Source organism: Mus caroli, chromosome 5 (assembly GCF_900094665.2).
Source record: "Mus caroli chromosome 5, CAROLI_EIJ_v1.1, whole genome shotgun sequence".
Classification (NCBI taxonomy): Eukaryota; Metazoa; Chordata; class Mammalia; order Rodentia; family Muridae; genus Mus; species Mus caroli.
The window spans coordinates 9,847,149-9,870,061 of record NC_034574.1 but is presented as its reverse complement, the minus strand read 5'-3'; the positions used below and the strand labels follow the sequence as shown (position 1 = coordinate 9,870,061).

The window sequence follows — 22,913 nt, the reverse complement described above, 5'->3', positions numbered from 1 at the left end:
GAGCTCTTGACTCTAGCTGCATATGTATCAAAAGATGGCCTAGTCGGCCATTACTGGAAAGAGAGGCCCATTGTACTTGCAAACTTTATATGCCCCAGTACAGGGGAACGCCAGGGCCAAAACATGGGAGTGGGTGGGTAGGGGTGGTGGGGGGGAGGGTATGGGGGACTTTTGGGATTGCATTGGAAATGTAAAGGAGGAAAATACCTAATTAAAAAAAAATTAAAAAAAACCAAATTCAAGCAGCTATTGTCATAAAAATATGTAATGTTTAAATACTTAAAAGATCTAATTATATACAAACCAAAACTAATATGTGGATTAAAATCTCATAAAGCTCATAAAGAATATTAATAACAAATCACATATGAAAAATATCATTTTAGATGCATTAATAATGAGTCAGGCCATGTAAAGTATAAAACCATGCACAAATATGTTCCAAAAATAACAGAAATAAACAAGCAGTTTATAAACAAATATTTATAGATGATAATAAACACAACTTTTATTTGCCAGCATTAATTGTGATCTCAAAAGCTCAGTGCTGAAAAAAACTCACCCTTCCTAGTTTTGTCTGAACTCCAGTGGGCTGGTTCAACTCAGCTGTTCTGGCTCAAACTCCTCTCCAAACTGATTGAGTCTGGCTTCTGTTGGCTTCTCACTGAATTGTTCTTGTTGGCCTCAAACTAACTCTGGCAATTTGTTCTAATCTCCTGGCTCTCTTTTGTTCTCTATCTTCAATTGCCTCTGCACAAACTCACAACTGAACTGAACTCTAATGCACTGCACTCAGTCAACTAAATTGCACTTTACTCAACTGACTCAGCTGCCAAACTCTCTCTCTCTCTCTCTCTGTCTCTCTCTCTCTTTCTCTCTCTCTCTCTTTCTCTCTCTCTCTGTCTCTCTCTCTGTCTCTCTCTCTCTCTTTTTCTCTCTCTCTGTCTCTCTCTCTGTCTCTCTCTCTCTCTCTCTCTCTGCTGCTTTTAAGTAGCTTCTCAGGAAAGTTGGTCATATGCTATCTCTGACTCATTCTATCAAATATTTTCCTTTTTATCAAATATTTCACTTTGTCCCTTAGTTAGACTCACTGTTTGGGACTAAAAGTGTATACTGAAGGTGTGTCTATATTCCAGCTGAAGAACTAAATGTATGTGACACATCTGTATTCCAGATGGATCATATATATGGATGTGGTCCATTGTCAGAGCAGTCAGGTTGTTGGGTTAAAATTTTTCTACCAATTATAAACTCATGATATCGATATAATTTACATGCAGAGAGTAGCAAAGTATATTTATATAGACACTAAATCACCACCTAATTTATTAAAAAGTATATTAACTTTATTATTCAGATTATTGAAGTTAACTTTTTAATATGCATGACAGGAACTTAACATGGTGGTCCCCTGAGAGGTTCTACCAGCAGCTGAACAAGACAGATGCAGATACTTACTGTCAAGCACTAGACAGAGGTCAGAAACCCCTATGGAAGAGTCAGGAGAAGGACTGAAGGAACTGAAGGGGATGGCAACCCCATAGGAAGCCCAACAGTGTCAACTAACCTGAACCCCCTGGGAGCTCCCAGAATCTGAGCCACCAACCAAAGAGCATACACAGGCAGGTCTGAGGCGTTTAGCACATATGTAGTAGTGGGCTCTATTGTCTGGTCTCAGTGAGAGAGGAGATTTGGTGCTCCAGGGAGGGGGAATAAATGAGAGGCACTCTCTCAGAAGCTAAGGGGAGGGGATGGTGGAAGAATACTGGGAGTGGGGACCCAGTGAAGGTGCAATATCTGAGATAAGATGTAAATAAATAAAGTAACTATATATATGTATGTATACACACACACATATTACATATATATATATATATATATATATATATTTATATACACACACACACACATACATATATATAGTCACCAATAAAAGAAACTGCAAGTATACTGAATGGTATCCTGAATATACAATCTTTCTTTTTTTATTTTCTATATTATCTTTTAATTTTGAAAAACTACATACTAAAAGGCATTTTAAAAATAATATAAATAGATAGTATAATCCTTTATTCAATTTTGCATATACAACTTGAATATATATACTCTTTTTAATATCTATTTCTAAATCTTTAATAATGACCTCAAAGTTGAAAGCTTTCAACCAAATGCCCATACGTACTATAAATAGACTCAAGATCCCGCAAAGATACACTTAGAATAGAGGAGTCAACAGAGGTCATGGGAAGCTAAAGCTTGGTAGGGCCACAGTACATAATATGGTTATCATCAGTAATTTTTAGCAAGACCTGAGAACAATAATCTGCAGATCAGTCCAGATATCCATAGAGTGTATGTTGACAATGAGAGCACTGAAATCTATTCCTTTAAAAGAAAATGCAGTAACAACCATCTACCATGCATAATATAAAGAGTAATTCCTGAGAAAGGTAAGTATGTTGTAAGAAATACAAGATATTTATGCATTTCTTATAGGGACAGACAAAGACATTCTACATGGAAGTAGGTTATAGTACATACATATACAATTACAGCATTCAATCAATGACCATGTTAAGAGTAATAATTAAGGAAAAAAATAAACAGTAAATGGATTTGGAATAATTCACAAGGTGTGAAAGAATCCTTACAGCTTTTCGGTGTTTTAGAAATACTAAAATAGAGTTATCAGTGAGTTAAGGATAAAGCCTAGACAAAAAAAAAATTAGACATTAAAATTTGAAGAACTTCATACATGAGTACTGTATATAACTGCCATCATTCCCTCACCTCTTCCAACTACACTCTTATCCTGCCCCTTCACCACCCAAATTCATGACCATTTCTTTTATTTTGTTATATATATGTATATATGTATATATATATATATATATCATTTTAAGAATTCAAAATGATGAAATCTTATTAGAAAAAAGAAATGATATTCAAGTTTACAGAGTCTATAGTGAGAAAGAAATCATGTGTACACACACACAGACATACACACACATACACACACACATACACATAGACACACACACACACAGACACATACACACAGGCACACACACACACACACACACATAAAGAATAATCACCAATGAAAGAAACTAAAATATACTGAAAAGATGGCATCTTGAATATGCAATCTTTCTTTTTTTATTGTCTATTTTATCTTTTTATTTTAAAAAAATAACCTACTGCAGCCATTTAGCATTGCCAGTATGTACATTAGGGTAATATTTCAATGGTTTAAATAAAAAGACAAAGTAAGACTATAATTAAAATAAACTGTGAAATAAAACAATATAAACAAGATAATATACTCTTAACCAACATTTGATGAAAGTATTAATGAGGTATTTTATAATTTTCATACTATCCTTTCAGGTAGTTTTATGTCAGTTTGCTAGAGGGTAGAGTTTAGAAGAAAAATCTTTAGTTAAAGTGTACCCACTGGATTGGCCTTTGGGCAAGTCTTTGGTGTATTTTCTTGATTGATGATTGGTATGTGAGGGTCCAGCTCACTCTGGGCAGTACCATCCATGAGTTGATGGACCCGGGTTCTATAAGAAAGCAGGAAGAAGATGCCATGGAGAGCAAGCCAATAAGTAGCACCTCTCACTGGCCTCAGCATCAGCTCCTGCCTCTGGGTTCCTGCAAAAGTCCCCATTTCTTGTTCATGTCTTAAATTACTGCCAGGACATCCCGTAGTGATAGACTGTTACAGGCAGTGTAAGATAAAATAAACCATAACTTCTCCAAGTTGGTTTTAGTCATGGTCTTTAATAATATTAATAAAAATTCTAAGACAGGTTTTAAAATTCAATATTTTATATTTAAAATATAACCTAACTTGACCTAGCCATGTGATCTTTATAAGCATAGAGACTATTATATCTGATGGTGTATTTCTAGAAAAATAGACACATACATTCAAACCTAGCTAGAATATCATATAGACACTGTAAAGTACAAGTTTATGATTGTACATTCTCAGAAATGCTGAGATGAGGACACTATGAAACAATATAGGAGAAAGCATCCAACTACACACACACACACACACACACACACACACACACACACATATATATATATATATATATATATATAGAGAGAGAGAGAGAGAGAGAGAGAGAGAGAGAGAGAGGGAAGGAGGGAGAGAGAGAGATCTTCCTTCAATGCTGGATAATAATGTGGATGCATAATCCAAATAAATCTTTTCCTCCCCAACTTGCTGTTTGTCATGGTGCTTGTCACAGCAATGGAACCCTTGACTTTTAACCTATAACTTGTAGCCTATGCTTCTGAGTCCCTCCCCCAAAGCCCACTCCACCCTTACAAACACAACCAGGTAAGCAGTCACACAGTTCCATGGAAAAACAATGTTAATTAGGTCCCCATGTTTGCAAATTCATAGAACTTAACATCCTAGTGATTACCAACTGATGTATGAGCAAGAGTACATAGAACAAGTGGTATTTTTCTCTAGTTCCATGAGTTATTTAAACAAATAAAGTCAATATTGACTTAACTCCTAGAGTAAATCTTTCTTGTTTGATAACTGAATCTCTCTCATTCTCATTTTAATTCCCAAAGTAGGGCTTAAATGACCACATAAATTATAGAGAAAGAAGTATGTAGCACAATGTCTTTTCTGTTCAAACACCTGCTCCATGAGAGTAACGAAGGAAGGTGGCGTGGTTGACATCTGCTTTCATTCCAAACAATCTCTACACAACACTTTCACTGGCCCACGCTTACATCTATCTCATATTTAAAGTATAAAATATAAACAAAAATCTAGTAAAAAAAAAAAAAAAGAAATACTAGCTGCAAGAGACAATTTTATAACATTTAATCTTCCAGACGGATAAATGCTGTTTTCAACGTTGCTCAAAGTTCAGAGAATCTGTGTGAGGAAGAGCTCCCTGGGAGCTCTGTTTCCTCATTTTCTTTTGGGAGAATTCATTATTTTGTGTGTAGTTGAAAGGACATAAAAAGAAGCTGCTTTAACAAATTCTCAAATAATAAATTCTTCTGGGTGAAGTAAAAAGAAATGCCACGCAGGAATGGTGGAGGGGCTACCTATTTCCATATCTTCCACTATAATTGAATCCTCCGTGATCCTCATTCTTCATTCACTACAAGCAAGTTTTCCTTGGGAAATATTCAAAATATGTATATCTAAAATTCTGCTTGTTTAGAACAAAATGAGCCCCTAAATCACTAATAAGAGGATAGCGCATATAATGAAATATAAATTCACAGAACTGGGTTGTGAATATTCATTTAGATGACATTAAAGGTGTTTAATGACAGAGGAAGTGTTACATGTTTACTGGAGTACAGAGATACCATGCAAACTAGAATATTAACTGTTTTTTAAATGCATTAGAAATGAGGATTAGTAGGGAAAATTGATTTCTTAAAAGTTGTTTGAATAAAACATCTCAATTTTAAATCCATATTTGACTATTTTAAATAAATATTATCCAAGAAAAATTCAAATTTACCCTAAAATGAAATATGTTTAACACTTCTAACCACACTATACTCATTGATGTTATAAAAGTCACATAAATGACCTCCCTGTTATAAGATGAAAATTTCCCAAGACTGCAGAGCTCTACCATGTGATTCATCTGGATGTGAGCTGATCTGCAGTCACTTACCTTTTATTTTTCTTCATGCTTGCGCCCATAGACATACTTTTAAATACTTTTAAAAAGTGTTGCATATAGTTTTTACAGTATTAAGTAATGTTGCTTAAAGTAAAAGAAAGATACTGTGCTTTTCCAAGCTCATATGGTCCGTTTCCACTAGGCCAGCTGTAAGTGATGCAGAATGCAGAAGCCACCACAGCTAAGAAGGAACTGAAGAGATCTGTCTCAGCACTGGATCTCAATCAGCTCAAATGGCTCATTTGTTGCCTAGTGACAAATATATGCTAGCTACTTCTACACCATTTAGGCCATGCAAAAATCATCTCGCAAAGAAAGCAAAATTATGACTCTAGGACATCGTTCAGCAATTAGAAAATGTATTCATACTAAGTCTTATTTTCATGGTAAAAAGTTACTTCAGAAAAGAGTACCAAAACCAAAAATAAATACCCACAATAGGTCATGTTGGTATCTCTTGATTTTGAACTAAACGAGAATTTTTAAAATTCAGGAGGGAAAGCCATCTCCAACTGGGCTGTTTTCTTATAACCCTTCCAGATTCATTAGCTGTATTTCTCTCAGAAAGCTGTACTGCCACTTTTAAAACTTCTTGCAAGACAAGTCACATCTTGTGTGGACAAAAATTAAGCCTAAAAGAACTGTCTCTTACTACTAGAGGTTAATTGATTATTGCACCAGTTGTACAAATTAGCCATCGCACAGTTAAACAGTAAAGCTCGGGTTAGACGCTGGATTCACCCCAGGGACAATCAGAAGCCTTTGGTACTCAAAGTATACGGAAGCAAAATATGCAAGAGGGACAGCAAGTCTTTAGAGACAGCTTCCTCTGAGTAAGGTTAGGGAGGTGGGTGTTTTCTGTAGCTCTCAACACCTGACAAACTACAGTGGACCCCATTTCACCACCAGAGGAACAAAAGCAAAAGGAGCTGGGGAGGAAGACAATACTAGGCCTCTAGGAAAAGTATCTACCTCAGGTACAAGGATAAGAGAAACAGGGACTTCCAGCAGAGTTAAATATGCTAGAAAATAAATGGAAGCCACTGACTCTACATTAAGGAATAGCATTTCTTTGTACTTTAGGAATAAGTGTTAATATCGTGAGTACAATAACACTGAATCACAGGGAAGTATATCACAGAGTGGACAAAAAAACATAGAGACTAAACAAAGATTAGAGGTACATTTCTCCCCAATGACAAATGTAAGGAAATACTTAGTATGAACAGTAGGATCAAGGCGTTAATTAAGTCTAAAATATTTAAAATTTGGACACATACAAAGCTGTCTATTATTATACATGACATATGTATATAAAGTTATCTATGCGCTGGAGATATACATCATATATGTATGATATATGATATATACATATGTATACACATACATAAATGCTTATACACACACATACACAAAGCAAACACAGTGTACCAAACTCCTTTTAAGCTAATTCATATGCAATTCCTCTGAAGTTTGGAGACAATAATAACTTGAAAATAAAATAAGTCAACTGGCTTTCACTCACTTCCTTAATACTAGACTAGTCAATTTACTGACAGCAGAGGTAAGACCTTATGCCAAATGAGTGAGGTCTTTACCAAGGTCAAGCATACTAGTCACTTTTGCCTTATCAAATTTTCTTTTCCTCTGAAATATGGTCTTTTAAATTCAAGGAAATTATTGCAGAGCACAATCTCCTGAAAAAAGACAGGCATTCCATATCCTACAGGCTCATATTTAAAGAAGGACCTTATTTAAATTATCTAAAAATTTTAGAAAACTTATACCTTCAAATTATACAATAATTAAAGTTACACACATGCTGATTATTTATTCAAGGAATGTCCTTTCCAAACAATGACCTGCAAGGTAAAATTAACCAATGTACAGACTGAAAGATTTCCCAGGAAACTTAGTGAACGCACTCAAGGGGCTCTCTTGTTATTATTCCAAACTCTGACAGAGTTTTCACAGTCATGGTGGGTCCAATGTTGTACATGCACAGTAACATATAAACAAACAACGCTTGTGTGTGTGTGTGTGTGTGTGTGTGTGTAAGCTATAATCCTTCCCTTGAACTATACACATGTTTATGTTAAGAAAATATGAAAATTACAGTTTTGTTTTCTGTACTGCTGTTTGCTTTACAGCTATTTCCACAAATGCATTGTGTTGACACCATAAGGATAATCATTAAAGGGTACAGTTTTTTTTTAACAGCTTAAATAAATGCAGCTGTTCTGGGGGAAAAAAATTACCCTCATGATGAATGCACACACAAAAACACAAACTGCCTTTCTGAAGCAATGGAAAAATTAAGATTTTTTGTGTGTGTGTTTTATATTTCAACTGAAGGTAATTTGTGACAATAAGAATGGGTGTGGTCTTTCATTTACCTGAGGTATGAAAAGAGTTGGAGCCAGGGTACCTGGTTCTGGGAGTATGTGGAGAATTGAGTAAAAAGAAAGAGAAAGAGAGGGAACTTTATTCTAACTAAATTTATTTTTAATTTTTTTTAAATAGTGCCCAAGTAATAAAAGGATTCTATGGTGTAAGTTCTGCCCAGTCCTCCTCCGATTTGCCTGAATGGCTCACAAGATTAGAAACAGTGAATTGAAAGAGCCCTTAAATAGTTTTGATTTGTATAAATGTAATGAACAGTAATTCTAATTATCAAAGTATTTATTAAAGTGTTTTTATTTATATAATATGGTAATGAGCATTTAACCTTTGAGTGCTCTATAGCTAACTATTCTAATAGACTTTGTGTAATACTAATGCTTATCCACTGGTTCATTATTTTAATTTAATTTAATTTTTTACCTATTTACTTTACAACCCTCTCAAGGTCTGCCTCGTGCTCACCCCTTCCACAATCTTTTACGACTATATTATCAGATATAGTCACAAACCACATTTTGATTGTTTCCATTTTGGAGACAATGTGCTAGACAACTCTTTAGAGTCTCTCCTCATTAACCGCAGAAATACATTTGTCTTGCACAGCCCCTAGAATACTCTGTGATATCCACAGACAACATTACCAACACACACTTAGAAAATCTAAATATATCATATGTAAACCACTAATTTCATCAGGTGATATTTTCAACCCACACAAAGTTTTACATGCATATTGTATATGATTCTAGTCAACTGAAACTAAAACTAGTTCCTTTTGAAAGTGTATCAGAGACCATGGCAAGGCAGCAGCACACACCTGGGAGGCTGACGCAAGTTCTGTGCCAGCCCAGACTACAGAGTAAGTCCTTGAAGCAAAAGTAAAACTTACACAATAAGCTATAACAAAGACAGGAGAGGGATTAATAAATAATAAGAACTAAATATTACAACTTTTCAGTGAGCTTTTTATATGAAAAATGAAGAGACTTCCAAGCTTTAGTCTATAATTTATGAATGAATAGGATTGACATGACTTTAAGTTTGCAGCACAGTCCCTCTCTTACTTTTAGCATAATAACCCACAAAACACAAAGAACAAGAATTCAAAATAACATGTGGATGAAATAATTTTACCTCCTCTAACCTACCAAGATTCATTCCTTTCCTTCAGTAGAAACATACTTCGTTGCTCAGAAATTCAGGTCCCCAAACATTCAGAATAAACCGCTATAGATTTTCTTTCCTATGTAACATAGGTACTGCTTACCTCAGTCAGGTGGGGTGTTGGGTTAAATCCACAGAGATTGCAAACTTGATTCTTGCATTCTGTGCAGGTGTTGAAGTTGGGAGGATCCTGAGACCCTATGTTGAGTTCAGTTCTGCAGAGAGGACAGGCTGGTTTGGGTTTGGTGGTCTTGTCTGGCTTCTGGGCGAGGACAGCCTTCTCGGGCTCTGTAGGTGGAGGTTTGCTGACCTTCCCAGGTGGGGGCTTCTTGTCTTTCTCTGCCTTCTTCACTGTTGGAGCTTGCTCAGGTTTGGACTCTACGTTTTCAGCTGCTGGGGCTTTTGTTTCCTTCTTCACAGCAGTCGCCTTGGCAGGTGCTGATGGGTGCTGACCTGTGGACTTGGGTGGTCCCTGAGCAGCCGGAGTCTGGGATGGGGCAGGGGCTTGCTTTGATGGGGCAGCTGGCCCAGTCTGTGGATGAGGTGCTTGCTGACCTGCTGTGGAAATTAAGTTTGATGCTTGGCTAAAGATGGATGCTCCAAACCCGAATAGTTTCCCTGTCACAGTTTCTTGAGGAGTTGTGGGCTGTGATTTGGGGGCATCAGTGATACCACCCAGATTCAAACTGAACCGTCTTGACTGCTCCTGAGGCTTCAGGGGCTGCTGGGACTGGGGTGTGGCTTGGCCAGTGGTAGGTCGTGTGCCAGACGGTGTTGGGGGTCCTTTTGGTACTGGCTTTGTATCTGGTTTAGTGGTCACCTTGGTTTGTGCTTTCTTAGGCTCCTCCTTCTTCTGAACTGGATCCTTGCTCTCAGAAGTGGGCCCAGGATGGGAAACAATTTTTGAGTCTGATGCAGGCCTGGGCATGGCTTTAGAATCAAGTGGGGTAATTTTATCTCCTGTTGGTGGGAAACTCTGTGAAGGTTTGGCAGAGTCTGTTTTCAAAGGAGGGGCTGTTTTCACTTGAGCCTGTGACTGCGCTTGAGAGCTCAGAATATCAGGCTTTGTAGTTGCTGCTGCTGAAGATGGGGTATCTGTGAGTGTCTCTGTCGTCTTCGGTTGCTTTGGTTCAACATCTGCAACAGGGGCCTTTGCTTGTTCAGGTAGGGCTGCAGAAGGCTCCTTGGGAGGGGCTGGCTTAGGTAAGGCCTCTGCCACTGGAGGCTGTGGGGCTGTAGCCTGGGTAGGTCCATGAAGGGTTGGCTGTTTCACCAGTGGCGGTGGCTTTTTGGACTCCGGTGGCTTTTTGGGGCTGTCCTGTTTGGATGGAGGGTCCTTCTTTGGGGAAGCCTGCTGTGATGGTACAGGTGATTTGCTGGCTGTTGTTGGCTGTACTGAGGCAGCCTTTGGAGTTGGCTGCGGTGAGGATGGGATTGCTGCCAGTTCACCTCCCAGAGCTCTTTGCATCTGACAGTTTAAACAGAGCCACTCTTTGATCTGGAAACAACACATAACCATCATCACTACGATAACATTGTAAAAATCCAAAAAAAAAAAAAAAAAAAAAAAGAAAAAAGAAAACTGTCTTAAAAGCATGCCTGTTGCAACTATTAAGTTTCATTCCTCCAAGACTCAAATATAGTCATTATTTTAATCAATACATTTAAACATGCAAATTTTAACTTGATAGAAGATAATGAACCTAAGAAACTAAAGCATACCATACTGTAAGACAAATAAACAGGAAAAGTATATGATTTTATTCTGCCTCTAATGTTAATTTTGGCATTCCTCATTCCTGATTCACTCAGGTGTGTTAGTTCCAGAAATAGAAGGTAACATATAAAAATATGAATTTTAACTTATGAGGTTCCATTAATATGTTACAATGTGTGTTTTTCTGCTGTTGGCTCCTCACTAGGTTTTAGTTATACAACCCAGAGTAGGCTTGTCAAATTATGAAAATATTGCTGATCTCTTAACTTAAGGGGGCATTATTTCCACTTCCAAGTCAACATCCTTACAAACCTGAAAATAAAAATTAACCAAGGTAAGCTAAACGAGACGACTAAGGCTAACTCTCTGATTGTCACAAATAATATGATTTAGCAAAGAAAATGCTGTTTCCTTGTAAACTTTATCAAGATATTTAGAAGGTAAGTGTTTTAGATAGTAGATAGTGCATGCAGAGGGGAGAGAGAACAAGAGGAAGGCATATAGCTGAGACACACACACACACACACACACACACGGACACACATACAAAATTACACTTGTTTCCATAATATATCAATTGTGACTAATTGCAAACTTTATTGCAACAATTTATAAGATAATTTAAAAGCATGCCAGATCCGGGGATCCATCCCATAATCAGCTTCCAAATGCTGACACCATTGCATACACTAGCAAGATTTTGCTGAAAGGACCCAGATATAGCTGTCTCTTGTGAGACNATGCCGGGGCCTAGCAAACACAGAAGTGGATGCTCACAGTCAGCTATTGGATGGATCACAGGGCCCCCAATGGAGGAGCTAGAGAAAATACCCAAGGAGCTAAAGGGACCTGCAACCCTATAGGTGGTACAACAATATGAACTAACCAGTACCCCGGAGCTCTTGACTCTAGCTGCATATGTATTGAAAGATGGCCTAGTCGGTCATCACTGGAAAGAGAGGCCCATTGGACTTGCAAACTTTATATGCCCCAGCACAGGGGAACGCCAGGGCCAAAAAGTGGGAGTGGATGGGTAGGGGAGTGGGGTGGAAGGGTATGGGGGGGAATTTTGGGATAGCATTGGAAATGTAAATGAGGAAAATACCTAATAAAAAATATTTTTAAAAAAGCATGCCTATCTAACATTTTGTATGATTCAAAAATATTTCATAGAGACTATTTTACATATTGTCAGCAAAAAAAAAACAAAAACAAAAAACAAAAACAAAACAAAACAAAAAAAGATACCTGGCTAATTTTAGCCGGGCGTGGTGGCTCACGCCTTTAATCCCAGCACTCAGGAGGCAGAGGCATGCGGATTTCTGAGTTCAAGGCCAGCCTGGTCTACAAAGTGAGTTCCAGGACAGCCAGGGCTATACAGAGAAACCCTGTCTCGAAAAAAAAAAAAATATTGTCAGCAAAATTTAGAATTTTGAGTTCTACCATATACTAATCCTATCCATCCAGAGTAACCAGTGCTAAGAGTTTGGCACCAAAGCTCTCTGTATATATTACAGCATGGTAGGGGGTTGAAGTACTCAAACCATAGGCAATGGGAAAAGGTCAACTAGCTTGTAATAGGAAAGTATTAACTTGCCAAATAACATATTCTTCATTTTCAAGCTATTATCTTTTGTAGCAAAATTTAATCAGTTTTTCGTAAGGATATAAAGGCACTGTTTTCTTTGATATTTTTAATTTTGACACAGGGTATTGTTATGTATCTACCTATCTCAGTATCCTGAGTATGGGGATTACAGGTTGTTCAAACAAATATTTTTCAAACCATGACTCAATATAAAATGATTTAGCCATCTCATAAACATCAAACTTTGAACTGGACAATTCTAAGATGTCTTATTTCTATTGTAAAAATTAAATTAAAAAATTTAAATAATTGTGATAAGTAGTTAGGAGTTCCTTAAATTTGTTTTCAGTAAAAGTGTCAGGCACCTCTACACTCATATTTTTACCTTTAACTTTTAAAACATTGCCTGAGATGGCCCAAACCTGCCTCAGATCCACTGTCCTGATGATGATCACTTTGGACCTCTGAGTAACTTGCGTCTACCTTTGTAGGACCAGGATTGCAGGCCTGTGTACTATAGGAGATTAAACCCAGGGCTTCACACATGCCAGGCAAGCTCTATGCACACAGCTACATCTGCAGCTATATCTGTATTCTGTATCTTTACCTTCCCGCGTGCCTGAAGCATTGTGAAGAGTAAACTTTTTTATAAATAATGATTGAAATCATAAAAGAAAACAAATAATCACTGCTTCTGTAAATTCTTTGGTGACATCAGCCCTGAGGTCTAAATTATCCTTCATTCCATTCCAATGAAACTTGATGAAGAAAGACCTCTGTAAATAAACAGGTTCCCACTACCCAAACAGCCAATTAGAAATGTGCTGCAATGTATTTTTTTCTCATGTGTTTTTCCACATCCTGACTTATTTAGCTCATAGTCACTTAACCAAAAAAAAAGAAAATATGATTAGAGCCCCAAGTCTTTATAAGTAGTGTATTTGATTTTTACCTAATCTACAAAATATCTGTTAAGTATGTGATGGATATTCAAGTTAATGAATATAAATTACATATTTCTAGGGCTAATTCTTATTCACATCATTCCCTTTTATTATTATTAACAGTTGTTATATCCAATATGGATGTGAACTTAATCACTATTCATTGCTTCACTTGCTTGTTGCACTTTGAACAGCGCACATGCCTTTTAAGGAGAGAATAAAACTTCCACACCTATTGGTAGCTTCAATTCAGGGAGAAGTCAGAAAATGCATGGTAAAGCATAATGTAACACTAAGAGTTTGGAGACAGAAAAGAAGTACCTGACACTGTTGTGATGATTTCTTCTTTCCTGCTAGCTTTTGTCTCGTGTTTGTACCTATAGAAATGTTGAGGTGATGAACTTGAACTTATGAGTAATACTGTAAATTCTTCTGCAGTGTGATCACTGGGGCTTCATGTCCATCATTAGCTCTTATGTGCATCTTTGTTCAACATTAAAATGTTCATACTACCACAACATAGATAATGTCTAATATAAATAATGTCAGAGAAATGCATTTTATATGGTTAAAATTAAGTGATTGATTATAGTTTATAAGTGAACATCCACTTGAATGCAATTGTTATGGAAAGGGAAATAAGATACATGTGTGACTTGCCCCCTCTCAGACAATTCTCTTCTCTTAGTACATCCTTTCACTAAATATACTTCACTGCCTTATCTTTTATCTCCTCAGTGCATTTTTTTTTTATTTTTATAACAATCCATGAACATTTCATCCTTCTGTATTCTGCTTTACTTCTAAAATAAGAGTTGAAATCATTGCCTGCATTTCTGATTATACAGTCTCTTGTCCTCTAAGGATGGTTTAGAAAGAGCCTCCTTTTAATTTATTATCTTGGCCTTATCTCATGAATATTTAAGTGATTCTTATGTCAGTACTTAACAATCTTCACACACACACACACACACACACACAAGCATGTGCCTTAATACACTGAGCAAATGATAAAGTTTACAACCAGCTTCAGTATTCACATACTTAACCAAAAAAATAGGTTTTTTTTTTGACACCAGTTATGTTTCTACAAGGTACACCGAGATAAAAGAGCACAGGACAAAAATAATGTAACTGCCCTCTGTTGCTCACTTACAATTCTCATTCCCTAAATATGTCTGCATTGGGTATAAAAGATAATTCCCCACTTATTCATTTATTCTTTCACTTTTCAAACCTCTCTCTTTCTGTCTCTCTCTGTGTCTCTCTCTGTCTCTCCCTCTCCCATTCCCTCTCTCTCTCTCCCTCAGACCTTAATTTATACTTCCATAAAATAATACTTAGGATGAACACAAGAACTGGTTATCTCTAGCTTTTTCTATTAGGATATGCTGTCGATGTTTATGCTAGTACTTGCATAGTTACACTATGCCAAGATCTATGTCCAAACTCCCAAAGAATTTAAACAACCAATGGAACCGACTCCTTTATGTTTCTCTTGATCCCCAATGTGGATTTGACCTTCTCACTATCACCAACACAAAGCTGTCTAGCTGATACAAATTCTAGAAATTAAAAATGTTCAATTTTGCTTACTGTAGCATTTCTTTTTATGCTATGGCTTACCACAGTGAAAATAGCCAGCATAGACCCTTTAGTATTTGTTATGTGTTTCCATACAAATAGCAATAGAATCTTGTAATTCTGAACAAGAGAGTCATTTCCATGTGGATTTAGACTGGGGAGAATGTGCTATAACTGCATAGCTACAAATATTTCTTGTATCTGGACATAGTAACTTCATTATTTTTCTTTCAAAGCTGAGCCCTTGTCCCTAACGCTAGATGAGCAGAGTGACCTGTTGCACCAACATCAATGAAAATACTTGCTGCCCTTACATTGGTGGCCATATCTCCAACAACTGCCCCCTCACTTATTATTAATGTATCTTTATTCTATGATAGCCATGAGTGAGAGCTTTGAAAAATGATCACTCCTACGAAAACCCAAAGGATAAAAATAAAAAGCACAGTGCCTGGAATGGGTTACCTCTTTTGAATTGTTTGTCAGTGAGGTCTCATGTGCTCAGAAATATTACCAGTTATTTACAGTGCTACTGGTGACTCTCCGAACTTGACAATAAGAACATATAGTTGAAGATACCACATGCATGAGTCTTAGCATATGAAGATACTACATTGGTACAGACTAGAAACTTCATTCCTACAAAACAGTTTTCACAGTGCTAGAACATTCTGTGCACATTTTTGGATGAGGAAAGTACTCAGCAATCTTAACCAGCTAAAAATCCCATGAAGTATCAAAGTCATTGGCTCGGAAAGCATCCCCATGATGTCATAACAGCATGAACATCATGGAAGGAAATAAGTACTTTCTGAGAGGATTTGTGTTCCATTCCACAAGAGGAAATGTGAAATCATTATTAGGGTCAAGAGTCTGTGGAGGTCATATTCTTTATGATGGTAATAGGATTCCTACAATTGTCATACTGCTAAAAGGATATAGTATTAAAATGACTCCTAAAAACATAATTATACCCATAGGCCAATGCATCTCTCCACATTCTTCTGAGAATCTTCCATTTGCAACAGATGGGGATTAACATAGAGCCCCACCACTGCTCCAAGTACAGAAAATAAGAGACTAAGGAATGCCTAGTCCTAACCAGAGCATCTATGTCACAGACTCTTCCCCAAGGCTTAGAGATCACTGCAGAAGTGGGGCAAAGGAGTACATATGTTGGAAGCCCATGGATAACTATGAAGAAAAGGATATCATAGGGCATTTCTTTATCTTGGTTGTGACAACATACACAAGTCCTGTGAAAACTTATGACACACTTAAATATCAACATGAAGAGAGGGGCTAGTCACAAAAACTTACCCCTAGCTCCTGGCTACTGACAATTGATAGCTGCTAGGAAAGGGAGAATCTGTTTTCTTTAAGCAAGTAGCCCCATGTAAGTCAACCATATTCCAGTGAATGGCTGCATTCAAGAATATATGGGCATCAAACACCAGACATTATACCTAAAAAACCAACAGTGACAAAGTGATGGGTAGGAAAGAGGAGTGAACTTGGGAAGATTGGGCACAGGGAATATAAATGAAATAGAGAGCATGAATTTCCCAAAGAAATAATAATTTCTTAAAAGAAACCTATTAGTCCCCATCGCTTCTTCCTGACTTCACAGAGATGTTCTAAACAACTTTCCATGTTTCGTTGTCACAAGCAGTACCCCTCCCAGGTGGTACATTTTCACCATCTACATCTATTTGAAAACAGAATGTTGAACACTGATGCTACAGGAGCTTTCTGCCATCATGTCCTAGAAATACTCTTACACTTCCTATGTTTGTACTAAAAGGAAAGTCTACAGCATGATTAAATAGGTCTCAAGCTGAACATACTAAAATTCTAGATTATACAAGATGAAAGCAAAACTTTAACTTCCTGACAGACTAGTTTATAGAAAATCCATAAATAAAATAAAAAATATTAAAGCCAATTTATTTAATAATCTAACTCAATTACCCCCCTCGAGATGGGAAGCTCAAAGAAAAGCCCAGCAGTGCTACTCACGCGGTGTCCTGACTTAATATGCTACATACATGCGGGTAAGGTAGAGGTCAGGAAGTGCTTCCGCACATTCTCCAGTACCCTGTGTATTAATAGAGATCTACACACAATAACCTAATAAACCACCATGATTACTACAGGCTCAAGATCTCCTTTCCGCTGAGCCCTTGGATCAGACCTCAGAAATACAAAATTTTAGTTTCACTGGCTAAGGTTTGGGGAGAACACTCCATGTCTTATTTATACCACTAAAGAGGTTTAGTTGTGACTATCTCATACAGAATTTCAAGAAATAGTTGCCAATTTAAAAGTTGTACCAAAACCACTGATCAACCAAAAATTATGTCTCTTAGCTTCATGCCCACAATAGTAAAGATATGACCTCAATACATCTAGCCAATAATATCAAAAGTAGATTTTAGAGATCCAGAGAAAAATCACATTCCTATTCTGAAGTAATATTTTTAATTTTTTTCAGAATGCACATTTTTTATTCTTTGAGAATTTCAAGACATGTGTACTAATGTGTTTAGCCTCAGAATAGAATGTAAACCTTACAACACAACAATGGTTAAAACAAACGAACAGTACCCTCCAAGACAGCAACAACAACAAAGCTCCACTAAAATAAGATTAAAATTCACCTAAAATTTATAATGGATGGTTTGCTCAACTTAGATGTCCTTGAAATAAGAGAACATCAAAATAACAATGCAGGAATTGATATCTGCTGGTATTCATATTCACTGCGAGGGCTGATATCCACTGGTGCTCATATCTGCTATAGAGACTGATATACTCTAGTGTTCATATTCACTGTTGGTATGTTTTCCTTAAATCATACTTTCATCATGAGTTTGTACAATAAAATCTATTCTTTTATTCTTTTGTTTTACAGTGAATCTTTCTGCAAATCATAGCACCTAAAGGGACTATCCACTCCAGCAAGTCAGTGCTCTCAACCTCTCTGATCCAAGCTTGTGATTCTGTCCACTGTGAGGTTATGGATCTTTACCTACATGCAGCCCGTCTTCAACAATGGCATTGAATGTCTTTATTTAGCACTTACTATTTCAATAACTGAAGTCTGCCATGCCTTAATTACAAATTTGAAATTTTGTGTTTTAATTTTTAAGTGTGTTTTTCGATTGTTTCTCTATCTCCAATCTTTACACTTTAAAAGGAATGGCCAACTTACCATGTTTATTCATATTTGTGTTGGGTACCACATAAACCTGGGGTATTTTTAATGATAAACTATTACAAAGTTTTCTCCTATATATCAATCTATTTCAAAAAATATATTGGAAAAACTTACATAATTTTGAATGCAATAGAAAAAATACAGTAAAACCAGACAGCAGATCTAAAAAAAAAGCAACACTACAAGTAAGAATGCAAGCCCCAGCTTCAGAGCAGACTATGCTTGTTGCTACTCAAGGATTGCCCAGAGCACATGACACATGCCTCCCACAGAGACAGTCACACCCAGCAGCAGTTTGGCTGCAGATGGCTCATATTCCGTAGCTATGCATATCAATGAATAATTTATTTCCATTAAAATGTAGATAATGGCATTCTTCAGAACTGTGATATTAGTGTAGGTAACTTGGTAAAAATCTTTATTTAGCACGTAAAGTAGTTGGGTGTTGCTTCTCTTAAACTGTGGATTGCAGTTTTCTGCTGAATAATTTAGCAGCTATGACCATCGTTTGTGATAAGTGTGCTAGATGTGCACTTTGTATTAATAAACCAAAACAACATTCACCAGATGCTAACAATAGCATTCTTAATCCTTGCAAACAGCTTCAAATGATAAAAGCGTGTATCAATGTTTGTCACAGTTGCCTAAAACACAGAAAACTGACACTCACTAGGGTACCTTTCACAGTATCTTAGTATTTGGTTGTCAGAAAGCAGTCCAAGAATGGCATCCTGTGAATGGAATCCTGAGCGCTTCTGAGAAAGTCTAAGGAAACAAGACAAGAGTCTTGTGACCTCAGTTTCTTCTAAACATGGAATTGGTTTTTGGTTATGCTTTTGTCCCCTCCCAAGTGTGACAGCAAGAATGAGTTTACTTCAGATTATTCATTGTTGCTTGGTGCTCTTATTTAATTCAGTGTTTACACTACCTTTTATATGCCTCTGTGGATAAATGTCTTTTTTTTTTTTTTTTTTTTACAATGTGCATCTTGTCATTGTGATTATACACAGCTTGAACTTTACTCAGGGGTCCTTATCACTCAAGGTATAAACTGTCTGATGGTCTGAGTAAAGTTGGCTATTGCATGAAATTGAGTTTGCCCATTTTTAGGCTCCATTCTTCCAGGTTGCAAGAAACGTAGGGCTATGAAAGCCAGTGCACGTTTACACAGTTACACAAGAAGCGGAGGATGTCTGACTCGTCGCTGAGCTTCCTTACGCTATATCAGACACTTCTAAGAACCTTCTCAAGCCTCTTCACTTCAGCAATCAGCAAACACAAGCCTCACACGCCCAGTTTTACAGCTTATGGCTGCAGCAGCTCCAATTAAACAATGTTTGTGCAAGTGTAGCTTATTGTATTATTTACATAAATGTCTAATTTTAAAGAAAAGATAAGCCACGCTATTGAAATAAACCCAAAATCTCATGGACTGATTAAAAAAAAAAATGAACTCAATACTTGCTAAGAACTTAATACTTAGGATCACCTTGTGTGCATTGGCCTGGAAAGAAAGAATGCAGTTTATAAGATGTCAGAAATGTGTGTGTGTGTGTATGTATATATATAAAAACGTACATTTCCCTAAGGGAACTTTTGCCTCTTTTAACCTGTAAAGGATTCAGTTGTTGCCCAGATGCATATAAACACATATTCACAGACACAGATCTGGGGAATGGTGCTTTAAATCCTTATTAATGGGAATTACATTACTCTGCCATTGTTTCAAACAAATTTAATCTAAGTTTTCATTATCATTCATTCTATTTTGATGTCTGTCAATATAACAGAGCAAGAGGAAATCTGGAGTGAAGCTTAGTGTTTGTTATGTGGTTTTCTTTTTCCGGTCAATCCAAGCGAAGAATTCTTATTATCAGGTTCATATATAAAGACACCTGTCAACTAAATTATTTGTTTTACATAAATTGAATGTGTTGCTAAATTTTAAGTGTAGAACTAAAACTTCTAACTGATAAATTAATGATGAAAAAATATATTTCTATGAACTATACTTTATAGTTAATGCTTTTATTAGAAAAACACAATATACTTAGCCCCTCAAAGACTTGATGTGCTAGGGTGGGGGAATATAGAGTGAGGCCTCTGTATTCTGGAGGACAAGGGGGGAGGGAGGAATAATTGATGGAGGGTGTGACCAGAAGGAGCAGCAGAGAGCAGGATGTAAATTATACTCCCATACCAAGCATGAAGGGAGAGCTAAAACTAGACCTCAGATCATCTGATACTATCCATGTCTTAGACTTTGTGGAAAATTATAAAGTTATTATAGATTATTTTATACATTTGTCTTCAGTGAAAGAGTCTGAAATATCTGTATGTAGCAGGTTGCCTTGTCAAGGGCAATTAATATTTGACATGAGTTAAAATGTTACAAATGCATGCTTTCTCAAAGGACAGGAACAGCCAGGTGTTGCTATTACTCACTACATTAAGCTTATTTACTGATTCAATAAGTGACCTCATTAGCCTTAGTTATCTGCTTTCACAGAACAACATCTGTCATTGCTAAACTATATGGACCATAATACTAGTTGTAATAATACATAACAAGCCAACTAGACATAATAAAAGCAAACTCTTCAGAAAAACACCTGAAATGATTAGTCATCTAGAAAACAAAATTAACAAAATGTCATGGTTTACTTCTAGTGGATAAGCTTGTAAGTATAGCATGAAGCTGTATACAACAGAACACTCAGGGAATATAAGATCAGGCAGACAGCTTAAAAGAACAGGATTCAGTGAAATATTTTAAATATATTTAAATAGTACAGAATTTTAAATAATCTTGTCTTTCTGGTAAGTTAAACATTATTAGAATACTAGCTTTAATGGCAAACTCATTTTGTTATAATCAAGATATTCTACTTTTAAAGGTAAAAAGAGGTAGGAATTTCTAGGTCATTGCAACAAAGCAAATGCCTTGTATCTTCCAAAAATCTTGTGCTTAGATTTATGAAATGTCATTTCTCTTAAGACTTCAAATGAACATGATACCAGTTAAAGGACATATAATTTTGATTTACGAATAATGAGTAAAGGTACAGCATTGTAAAGATGTTATTTTCAAATATAAAATCTCATATTATCCATAACCACAAATTCCCCTAACTCCATCAATTAGATTCTTATTATAATTGGCATCTATAATGTCTCCCAGAGGCCCGTGTGTTAGGAGCCTGGTCCTCACGACGGGAACTACTGAGAGGTGATGGGAACTCAGAGATGGGCCTAAGACCACCCCTATGAAGGATATAGTGAAAAACGCGTCCCTCCTTCCCACTGACTTCCACTCTCCATCCATGAGCTGACTAGTTCTGCTTCTTCACCTGTTCCTGCCATGATGTCTTGCATCCCACAGGCCTAGCATCATCAGAAAATAAAACTGCTAAGCTGTGAACCAAAACACAAGTTCTCTCTTCACAAACTCTCCAGGTAGTCATTGCAGAAAGAGAAACCAAAACCGTTCACCACAATCACCAGGGCTAAAGAATTTCTTTAAAATAAAATGGAATTCAAATAATTTATCAAGCCCTTAACATCATATACATTTTTTTAACCAATAATGCTGATCAAGCAAACTCTTCAGATTACCCCAGTGCTGATTTTAGTTTGGGCATGAATATATAAACGTAGTACAAAGATGTACCATTAAAAGTAAAAGCCTCCTTCCTCTGCACTGATGCAGGCACTCTGGAACCAACACTACTAACTTGCTTTTACATTCTATGGGGGGAAGTGCTATAATGTCATGAGTTTTGATTTTATGTTTAAGTTATATATTTACAATGCTCAATGTTTCTATCTTGCTGTATAAGCTGACTTTTATCAAAAGATGACTTGATGTCACTTACTCCTAGGAATAATTCAGTGGGAATTTTATGAATGATGCGTTGATCCCATTCATAAAACTGCATATAATTACACATTGCTAGATGCAGCTCTACTTTGCTTTACCACTTTCACCATGCACATTCAATTGCACTCAATAACTAGAACTTCAGTTAAATTTATGATTTACTTTGTTAAATACTTATTTATATTTTGTATAATGGCACACACATTTCATGGTTCCTGTGTAGAGGTCTGAAGACATCTTTTGGGTTCTTTCCCTTTAAGATAGGAGTTCCAGGACTAGAATACCATTCATCACGCTTGGTGGCAAACACGTTTCCCACTGAGCTATCTCATCTGCTTCATTAAAACATTTATAACCCAAGACACCCACTAACCCTAAAACACTAACTTTCTATTGAGAGAAAGGGAGCCACAGCTCTCACCCCATCCCTCTCCTGTATATAACACAGCCTCCTGCAGTGAATTTTCTTTATAACACTTTTACCATCTGTCACACCATATGTTTTAGTTATTTGTGATGCTGACTAGAATACCTTCCCAGAAGGCAAAGACTCTAGCCTAGTTTGTTCAGGTCCAAATGTCCAGAATCTAGAACATCCATGAAACTTAGTGGATGCTAAGCAAGTTGTTGAAGAACTTTGTTGATTTCTATTTTATTTATTTATTTGTTTTGGTTCTGTAATCTGGGGCAATGATGAGTGTTTGTTTTCCAGGTCATAACCTAGCC

General features: G+C 36.6%; 1 protein-coding gene across 1 annotated transcript in view; it reads right to left on the bottom strand.

Annotated features, from left to right (window-relative positions):
* Positions 1-22,913, bottom strand: part of Pclo (piccolo presynaptic cytomatrix protein) — a 328,272-nt gene that overhangs the window by 292,532 nt on the left and 12,827 nt on the right. The window contains exon 3 of the mRNA XM_029477261.1: positions 9,358-10,752. Within this exon, the coding sequence (XP_029333121.1) occupies positions 9,358-10,752 (1,395 nt within the window). The remainder of the gene's footprint in view (positions 1-9,357; positions 10,753-22,913) is intronic.